Source organism: Periophthalmus magnuspinnatus, chromosome 21, assembly GCF_009829125.3.
Source record: "Periophthalmus magnuspinnatus isolate fPerMag1 chromosome 21, fPerMag1.2.pri, whole genome shotgun sequence".
NCBI classification, from domain to species: Eukaryota; Metazoa; Chordata; class Actinopteri; order Gobiiformes; family Gobiidae; genus Periophthalmus; species Periophthalmus magnuspinnatus.
This window is the reverse complement of record NC_047146.1, coordinates 12,744,366-12,754,666: the sequence shown is the minus strand read 5'-3', so window position 1 is coordinate 12,754,666 and position 10,301 is coordinate 12,744,366. Positions and strand designations below refer to the sequence as shown.

At 42.0% G+C, this 10,301-nt stretch overlaps 2 protein-coding genes and 1 pseudogene across 2 annotated transcripts; all 3 read left to right on the top strand.

Moving 5' to 3' along the window:
• Window positions 1-1,538, top strand: LOC117388863 (general transcription factor II-I repeat domain-containing protein 2-like). Its single transcript, XM_033986418.2, has one exon. It carries the CDS (start codon window positions 105-107, stop codon window positions 1,536-1,538), a length of 1,434 nt encoding a protein of 477 aa, XP_033842309.1. The 5' UTR covers window positions 1-104.
• A 1,000-nt stretch (window positions 1,539-2,538) lies between these two features.
• Window positions 2,539-5,105, top strand: LOC117388862 (general transcription factor II-I repeat domain-containing protein 2-like). Its single transcript, XM_033986417.2, has 2 exons — window positions 2,539-2,636; window positions 4,061-5,105. The coding sequence occupies exons 1-2, from the start codon at window positions 2,539-2,541 to the stop codon at window positions 5,103-5,105; spliced, it is 1,143 nt and encodes a 380-aa protein (XP_033842308.1).
• A 999-nt stretch (window positions 5,106-6,104) lies between these two features.
• On the top strand, window positions 6,105-8,413 carry LOC117388861 (general transcription factor II-I repeat domain-containing protein 2-like; annotated as a pseudogene).
• Window positions 8,414-10,301: the final 1,888 nt, after the last annotated feature.

Here is a 10,301-nt window from a genome sequence, read left to right as displayed (position 1 = left end):
AAAATATCATTCAACAGTCAACTACCAAGGCAAGCTTTTTGCTCGCATTCAAATTAGCAAAAGCTAGCAAGCCCTTCTCCGAAGGCGAGTTTTTGAAAGATTGCATGGTGGAGACTTCAGGTGTTCTATGTCCGGAAAGCCAAGGCAAGTTTGAAAAGATCGCTTTGTCACGTCGGACTGTGACTCGCCGTGTGGAACTGATTGATGAACATATAGCCAGCCAAATAAACAAAAAGGCAGAGTGCTTTCAATTATATTCACTCGCACTTGATGAAAGCAATGATGTAAAAGACACGGCGCAGCTCCTAATTTTTATCCGAGGGATTAATGACAGTTTTGAGATAACGGAAGAGTTTTTGAGCATGGAGTCCCTAAAGGGAACAACGCGGGGAGAGGATCTGTATGAAAAGGTGTCTGCTGCCATTGAGACACGTAAACTACCTTGGAGTAAACTTGCCAATGTCACGACGGATGGATCACCAAATTTAACAGGAAAAAACGTTGGGCTGCTGAAAAGAATCCAGGATAAAGTAAAAGAGGAAAACCCTGAGCAGGATGTTATTTTCCTTCACTGTATCATCCATCAGGAATCACTGTGTAAATCTGTATTGCAGTTTAGTCATGTCACTAATCCAGTCGTAAAACTTGTTAACTTTATACGCGCAAGGGGACTCCAGCATCGTCAATTCATCGCTTTCCTGGAGGAAACTGATGCAGATCATCAGGACTTACTTTACCACTCTCGTGTTCGTTGGTTAAGTTTGGGCAAAGTGTTTCAACGCGTGTGGGACCTGAAAGAGGAAATCGGCGCATTTTTGGAGTTCGTGGGGAAATCTGACGAATTTCCTGAGCTAAGCGACCAGAACTGGCTTTGTGATTTTGCGTTTGCCGTGGAAGTATTTTCACACTTGAATGAGCTGAATGTGAAACTGCAGGGGAAAGATCAGTTTGTGCACGACATGTACAAACATGTTACAGCCTTCAAATCTAAGCTAGCTTTATTTTCCAGACAAGTTGCAAACGCATCTTTCACTCATTTCACCACACTTGCCACACAGAAAGAGGCGACGCAATACGCAAAGAAATACAGCAAATCACTTGAGGACCTGTACAAAGAATTCAGTCGCCGGTTCTCTGATTTTGAAAACATTGAAAAGTCGCTTCAGCTGGTGTCCTGTCCGTTCTCGCAAAATCCTGAAACAGTACCACCAGAGGTGCAATTGGAATTGATTGATCTTCAGTCTGACTCCACCTTGAAGGAGAAATTCAGCACGCTTAAACTTAACGACTTTTATGCTTCACTGAACGAAGCCACGTTTCCAAACCTCCGGAGGACGGCCCAGAAGATGCTGACCTTGTTTGGCTCGACCTACTTATGTGAGCAAACATTCAGTGTCATGAACATAAACAAAGATCGTCACAGGTCCAGGTTAACTGACCAACACCTCGGATCTATCCTGAGAATCGCCACAACAAAACTTACTCCAGACCTTGATGCACTGGCAAAACAGGGAGATCAACAACACTGTTCCCACTGAAACTGAAGGTGAGCTTTCCGGCTGTGTTTATTCAACAGAAATTTAATTAAATTTATCATTAATTTAATTAAACTTGGAAAACAAGTTGTAAAATGAGCCTTGCATATTCATACTTTGTTACACATTACAGGTCAAATCCTGGAATCCATCAAACAACATTTCATCCATCTGACCCGGCCCCTCTGACAAATTTTAGAACTCATTGTGGCCCTCGAGTCAAAAAGTTTGCCCACCCCATATGATAATGAACTTTTACACTTAGACAGGTAGAACAACAGCGAGTTTCTTGTGGGATGGAGACAGAGCTTCACACATGTTAATGTCTCGTCTGGGTCTGGCAGACTGACACAGATCAAATAGGCAGAAAGAGGAAATATATGGCTTAAAAGAACTTGTGCTGACAAACGAGAGGTTGAGAATTGAAAACGAGAATCAGAAAGTCACCATCAGAAGGCTGCTTCAAGAGAAATCTCAAATGAAGGAAGAGTACGATGACAAAATTTCAAATCTGGAGCAATACGTGAAGAACCAGACGTTTGCGATACGGACTCTTGAACACAACAATGAGCTTCTGCAAAAAATATGTAATACTTATAAAAATGAGCTTAAAGAATTAAGACTAAAACTTTCTGACAGAGACATGGAGTTAAAAGCGGAGCGGGTTAAATCAACTGATCTAGAAAATAGTTTACAGGATGCCAGGAATCTAATTAGCAAAATACAAAAACAACCAAAGGACAAAATTGTTCACAATCCACTGCCCAAGAATGTCACCGACGAAAATTTGTACGAAGAATATTGCGAATTATATGCAAAGTATTTTGCCTTAAACAAACGATCTACACAAACAATCAGAAAGTTGGAGAAAGAACTGGCAGAAAGTAAAAAGCCAATGGAAACAAATGATAAAAATGATAACAGTAAAGAAGCCCAAACGATTGTAAAATTAAACCGCGCCCTTAGACAAGAGAAAGACAAAAATAGAAGGCTCCAAGCCGAGATGGCCATGATTAACCCTCGAACGGAAAGATTAGAAAAAGAAAATGAGAAGTTAAAAGAAGACATCAACCATCTTAAGAAGGCCTACCTTAAAGAGAAGTCACACAACTTTCACCTGCAACAATTCAGGGAGACAGAAGCTAATGTTGCTTCTAGTGAACATATTATCCTCAAACAGCCAAAGATCACACCCAAACTCAAACCTAGAACTGACTTATCTAACAAAATCTATTCATTAAATCCTCTGAGTCCTCTTCCACCAATCCAAACAAAGGCCTTCACACCTCCCCTGGCTTCACGTTAGGGGGGTTGTGGTGAGCATATCCATGTTTTCTCGCACCATGACGACCTTGTTCTCGAGTTTCTGTAGACTGGAGGGCATAGGTCCTGGTGCTGAAAATGTGGGTATGTACCTAAAGACTTAATGTCCAGTGTCTACACCGCAGCCTGTGGTAAGAAAGGACCATGGGAGGCGGTGTGCTCACGCTGAAGATGACTTTGTTGACTTTGACAGACTTTGTTGAGGGACTAAAGCAGACATGGGCAAACTAAGGCCCGGGGGCCACATACGGCCCTTTGGTCTTTTTAATCCGGCCCGCCAAACGTTTCCCAGTTACAGTGAAATATAAAATGAATAATACTAGTACCGGCAAACCTCATTCATTTACTTTTCCCCTGTAATGCCCACATTTCTCCACCAGATGGCGCGCTTGGCCTTTTTGGCGCCCTCTTCTTTTTTCCCAAAATAGCCCTTCTGTCAATATGAACTTATTAAAGAAAGAAAAGTGGATAGTGAGTGCCGAGTGTTTAACACGGAATGGACAACAAAATATTTTTTCAAAGAGGTACGTTCAAAGGCTGTATGCTTGATATGCCAAGAAACTGTCGCGGTTTTTAAGGAGTACAATATCAGCCGTCACTTCGCTACGAAGCATGCCAATTATGCTAGCAAGCAGTCAGCGCAAGAGCGGGCAGCTACGGCTGAGAGGTTGGCAGATAATTTACAGACTCAACAAAATGTTTTTAACCGACAAAATATCATTCAACAGTCAACTACCAAGGCAAGCTTTTTGCTCGCATTCAAATTAGCAAAAGCTAGCAAGCCCTTCTCCGAAGGCGAGTTTTTGAAAGATTGCATGGTGGAGACTTCAGGTGTTCTATGTCCGGAAAGCCAAGGCAAGTTTGAAAAGATCGCTTTGTCACGTCGGACTGTGACTCGCCGTGTGGAACTGATTGATGAACATATAGCCAGCCAAATAAACAAAAAGGCAGAGTGCTTTCAATTATATTCACTCGCACTTGATGAAAGCAATGATGTAAAAGACACGGCGCAGCTCCTAATTTTTATCCGAGGGATTAATGACAGTTTGAGATAACGGAAGAGTTTTTGAGCATGGAGTCCCTAAAGGGAACAACGCGGGGAGAGGATCTGTATGAAAAGGTGTCTGCTGCCATTGAGACACGTAAACTACCTTGGAGTAAACTTGCCAATGTCACGACGGATGGATCACCAAATTTAACAGGAAAAACGTTGGGCTGCTGAAAAGAATCCAGGATAAAGTAAAAGAGGAAAACCCTGAGCAGGATGTTATTTTCCTTCACTGTATCATCCATCAGGAATCACTGTGTAAATCTGTATTGCAGTTTAGTCATGTCACTAATCCAGTCGTAAAACTTGTTAACTTTATACGCGCAAGGAGACTCCAGCATCGTCAATTCATCGCTTTCCTGGAGGAAACTGATGCAGATCATCAGGACTTACTTTACCACTCTCGTGTTCGTTGGTTAAGTTTGGGCAAAGTGTTTCAACGCGTGTGGGACCTGAAAGAGGAAATCGGCGCATTTTTGGAGTTCGTGGGGAAATCTGACGAATTTCCTGAGCTAAGCGACCAGAACTGGCTTTGTGATTTTGCGTTTGCCGTGGACGTATTTTCACACTTGAATGAGCTGAATGTGAAACTGCAGGGGAAAGATCAGTTTGTGCACGACATGTACAAACATGTTACAGCCTTCAAATCTAAGCTAGCTTTATTTTCCAGACAAGTTGCAAACGCATCTTTCACTCATTTCACCACACTTGCCACACAGAAAGAGGCGACGCAATACGCAAAGAAATACAGCAAATCACTTGAGGACCTGTACAAAGAATTCAGTCGCCGGTTCTCTGATTTTGAAAACATTGAAAAGTCGCTTCAGCTGGTGTCCTGTCCGTTCTCGCAAAATCCTGAAACAGTACCACCAGAGGTGCAATTGGAATTGATTGATCTTCAGTCTGACTCCACCTTGAAGGAGAAATTCAGCACGCTTAAACTTAACGACTTTTATGCTTCACTGAACGAAGCCACGTTTCCAAACCTCCGGAGGACGGCCCAGAAGATGCTGACCTTGTTTGGTTCGACCTACTTATGTGAGCAAACATTCAGTGTCATGAACATAAACAAAGATCGTCACAGGTCCAGGTTAACTGACCAACACCTCGGATCTATCCTGAGAATCGCCACAACAAAACTTACTCCAGACTTTGATGCACTGGCAAAACAGGGAGATCAACAACACTGTTCCCACTGAAACTGAAGGTGAGCTTTCCGGCTGTGTTTATTCAACAGAAATTTAATTAAATTTATCATTAATTTAATTAAACTTGGAAAACAAGTTGTAAAATGAGCCTTGCATATTCATACTTTGTTACACATTACAGGTCAAATCCTGGAATCCATCAAACAACACTTCATCCATCTGACCCGGCCCCTCTGACAAATTTTAGAACTCATTGTGGCCCTCGAGTCAAAAAGTTTGCCCACCCCATATGATAATGAACTTTTACACTTAGACAGGTAGAACAACAGCGAGTTTCTTGTGGATGGAGACAGAGCTTCACACATGTTAATGTCTCGTCTGGGTCTGGCAGACTGACACAGATCAAATAGGCAGAAAGAGGAAATATATGGCTTAAAAGAACTTGTGCTGACAAACGAGAGGTTGAGAATTGAAAACGAGAATCAGAAAGTCACCATCAGAAGGCTGCTTCAAGAGAAATCTCAAATGAAGGAAGAGTACGATGACAAAATTTCAAATCTGGAGCAATACGTGAAGAACCAGACGTTTGCGATACGGACTCTTGAACACAACAATGAGCTTCTGCAAAAAATATGTAATACTTATAAAAATGAGCTTAAAGAATTAAGACTAAAACTTTCTGACAGAGACATGGAGTTAAAAGCGGAGCGGGTTAAATCAACTGATCTAGAAAATAGTTTACAGGATGCCAGGAATCTAATTAGCAAAATACAAAAACAACCAAAGGACAAAATTGTTCACAATCCACTGCCCAAGAATGTCACCGACGAAAATTTGTACGAAGAATATTGCGAATTATATGCAAAGTATTTTGCCTTAAACAAACGATCTACACAAACAATCAGAAAGTTGGAGAAAGAACTGGCAGAAAGTAAAAAGCCAATGGAAACAAATGATAAAAATGATAACAGTAAAGAAGCCCAAACGATTGTAAAATTAAACCGCGCCCTTAGACAAGAGAAAGACAAAAATAGAAGGCTCCAAGCCGAGATGGCCATGATTAACCCTCGAACGGAAAGATTAGAAAAAGAAAATGAGAAGTTAAAAGAAGACATCAACCATCTTAAGAAGGCCTACCTTAAAGAGAAGTCACACAACTTTCACCTGCAACAATTCAGGGAGACAGAAGCTAATGTTGCTTCTAGTGAACATATTATCCTCAAACAGCCAAAGATCACACCCAAACTCAAACCTAGAACTGACTTATCTAACAAAATCTATTCATTAAATCCTCTGAGTCCTCTTCCACCAATCCAAACAAAGGCCTTCACACCTCCCCTGGCTTCACGTTAGGGGGGTTGTGGTGAGCATATCCAGTTTTCTCGCACCATGACGACCTTGTTCTCGAGTTTCTGTAGACTGGAGGGCATAGGTCCTGGTGCTGAAAATGTGGGTATGTACCTAAAGACTTAATGTCCAGTGTCTACACCGCAGCCTGTGGTAAGAAAGGACCATGGGAGGCGGTGTGCTCACGCTGAAGATGACTTTGTTGACTTTGACAGACTTTGTTGAGGGACTAAAGCAGACATGGGCAAACTAAGGCCCGGGGGCCACATACGGCCCTTTGGTCTTTTAATCCGGCCCGCCAAACGTTTCCCAGTTACAGTGAAATATAAAATGAATAATACTAGTACCGGCAAACCTCATTCATTTACTTTTCCCCTGTAATGCCCACATTTCTCCACCAGATGGCGCGCTTGGCCTTTTTGCGCCCTCTTCTTTTTTCCCAAAATAGCCCTTCTGTCAATATGAACTTATTAAAGAAAAGAAAAGTGGATAGTGAGTGCCGAGTGTTTAACACGGAATGGACAACAAAATATTTTTTCAAAGAGGTACGTTCAAAGGCTGTATGCTTGATATGCCAAGAAACTGTCGCGGTTTTTAAGGAGTACAATATCAGCCGTCACTTCGCTACGAAGCATGCCAATTATGCTAGCAAGCAGTCAGCGCAAGAGCGGGCAGCTACGGCTGAGAGGTTGGCAGATAATTTACAGACTCAACAAAATGTTTTTAACCGACAAAATATCATTCAACAGTCAACTACCAAGGCAAGCTTTTTGCTCGCATTCAAATTAGCAAAAGCTAGCAAGCCCTCTCCGAAGGCGAGTTTTTGAAAGATTGCATGGTGGAGACTTCAGGTGTTCTATGTCCGGAAAGCCAAGGCAAGTTTGAAAAGATCGCTTTGTCACGTCGGACTATGACTCGCCGTGTGGAACTGATTGATGAACATATAGCCAGCCAAATAAACAAAAGGCAGAGTGCTTTCAATTATATTCACTCGCACTTGATGAAAGCAATGATGTAAAAGACACGGCGCAGCTCCTAATTTTTATCCGAGGGATTAATGACAGTTTTGAGATAACGGAAGAGTTTTTGAGCATGGAGTCCCTAAAGGGAACAACGCGGGGAGGATCTGTATGAAAAGGTGTCTGCTGCCATTGAGACACGTAAACTACCTTGGAGTAAACTTGCCAATGTCACGACGGATGGATCACCAAATTTAACAGGAAAAAACGTTGGCTGCTGAAAAGAATCCAGGATAAAGTAAAAGAGGAAAACCCTGAGCAGGATGTTATTTTCCTTCACTGTATCATCCATCAGGAATCACTGTGTAAATCTGTATTGCAGTTTAGTCATGTCACTAATCCAGTCGTAAAACTTGTTAACTTTATACGCGCAAGGGGACTCCAGCATCGTCAATTCATCGCTTTCCTGGAGGAAACTGATGCAGATCATCAGGACTTACTTTACCACTCTCGTGTTCGTTGGTTAAGTTTGGGCAAAGTGTTTCAACGCGTGTGGGACCTGAAAGAGGAAATCGGCGCATTTTTGGAGTTCGTGGGAAATCTGACGAATTTCCTGAGCTAAGCGACCAGAACTGGCTTTGTGATTTTTGCGTTTGCCGTGGACGTATTTCACACTTGAATGAGCTGAATGTGAAACTGCAGGGGAAAGATCAGTTTGTGCACGACATGTACAAACATGTTACAGCCTTCAAATCTAAGCTAGCTTTATTTTCCAGACAAGTTGCAAACGCATCTTTCACTCATTTCACCACACTTGCCACACAGAAAGAGGCGACGCAATACGCAAAGAAATACAGCAAATCACTTGAGGACCTGTACAAAGAATTCAGTCGCCGGTTCTCTGATTTTGAAAACATTGAAAAGTCGCTTCAGCTGGTGTCCTGTCCGTTCTCGCAAAATCCTGAAACAGTACCACCAGAGGTGCAATTGGAATTGATTGATCTTCAGTCTGACTCCACCTTGAAGGAGAAATTCAGCACGCTTAAAACTTAACGACTTTTATGCTTCACTGAACGAAGCCACGTTTCCAAACCTCCGGAGGACGGCCCAGAAGATGCTGACCTTGTTTGGCTCGACCTACTTATGTGAGCAAACATTCAGTGTCATGAACATAAACAAAGATCGTCACAGGTCCAGGTTAACTGACCAACACCTCGGATCTATCTGAGAATCGCCACAACAAAACTTACTCCAGACTTGATGCACTGGCAAAACAGGGAGATCAACAACACTGTTCCACTGAAACTGAGGTGAAGCTTTCCGGCTGTGTTTATTCAACAGAAATTTAATTAAATTTATCATTAATTTAATTAAACTTGGAAAACAAGTTGTAAAATGAGCCTTGCATATTCATACTTTGTTACACATTACAGGTCAAATCCTGGAATCCATCAAACAACATTTCATCCATCTGACCCGGCCCCTCTGACAAATTTTAGAACTCATTGGCCCTCGAGTCAAAAAGTTGCCCACCCCATATGATAATGAACTTTTACACTTAGACAGGTAGAACAACAGCGAGTTTCTTGTGGGATGGAGACAGAGCTTCACACATTTAATGTCTCGTCTGGGTCTGGCAGACTGACACAGATCAATAGGCAGAAAGAGGAAATATATGGCTTAAAAGACTTGTGCTGACAAACGAGAGGTTGAGAATTGAAAACGAGAATCAGAAAGTCACCATCAGAAGGCTGCTTCAAGAGAAATCTCAAATGAAGGAAGAGTACGATGACAAAATTTCAAATCTGGAGCAATACGTGAAGAACCAGACGTTTGCGATACGGACTCTGAACACAACAATGAGCTTCTGCAAAAAAGTAATACTTATAAAAATGAGCTTAAAGAATTAAGACTAAAACTTCTGACAGAGACATGGAGTTAAAAGCGGAGCGGGTAAATCAACTGATCTAGAAAATAGTTTACAGGATGCCAGGAATCTAATTAGCAAAATACAAAAAAACAACCAAGGACAAAATTGTTCACAATCCACTGCCCAAGAATGTCACCGACGAAAATTTGTACGAAGAATATTGCGAATTATATGCAAAGTATTTTGCCTTAAAAAACGATCTACACAAACAATCAGAAAGTTGGAGAAAGAACTGGCAGAAAGTAAAAAGCCAATGGAAACAAATGATAAAAATGATAACAGTAAAGAAGCCCAAACGATGTAAATTAAACCGCGCCCTTAGACAAGAGAAAGACAAAAAATAGAAGGCTCCAAGCCGAGATGGCCATGATTAACCCTCGAACGGAAAGATTAGAAAAGAAAATGAGAAGTTAAAAGAAGACATCAACCATCTTAAGAAGGCCTACCTTAAAGAGAAGTCACACAACTTTCACCTGCAACAATTCAGGGAGACAGAAGCTAATGTTGCTTCTAGTGAACATATTATCCTCAAACAGCCAAAGATCACACCCAAACTCAAACCTAGAACTGACTTATCTAACAAAATCTATTCATTAAATCCTCTGAGTCCTCTTCCACCAATCCAAACAAAGGCCTTCACACCTCCCCTGGCTTCACGTTAGGGGGGTTGTGGTGAGCATATCCATGTTTTCTCGCACCATGACGACCTTGTTCTCGAGTTTCTGTAGACTGGAGGGCATAGGTCCTGGTGCTGAAAATGTGGGTATGTACCTAAAGACTTAATGTCCAGTGTCTACACCGCAGCCTGTGGTAAGAAAGGACCATGGGAGGCGGTGTGCTCACGCTGAAGATGACTTTGTTGACTTTGACAGACTTTGTTGAGGGACTAAAGCAGACATGGGCAAACTAAGGCCGGGGGCCACATACGGCCCTTTGGTCTTTTTTAATCCGGCCCGACAAACGTTTCCCAGTTACAGTGAAATATAAAATGAATAATACTAGTACCGGCAA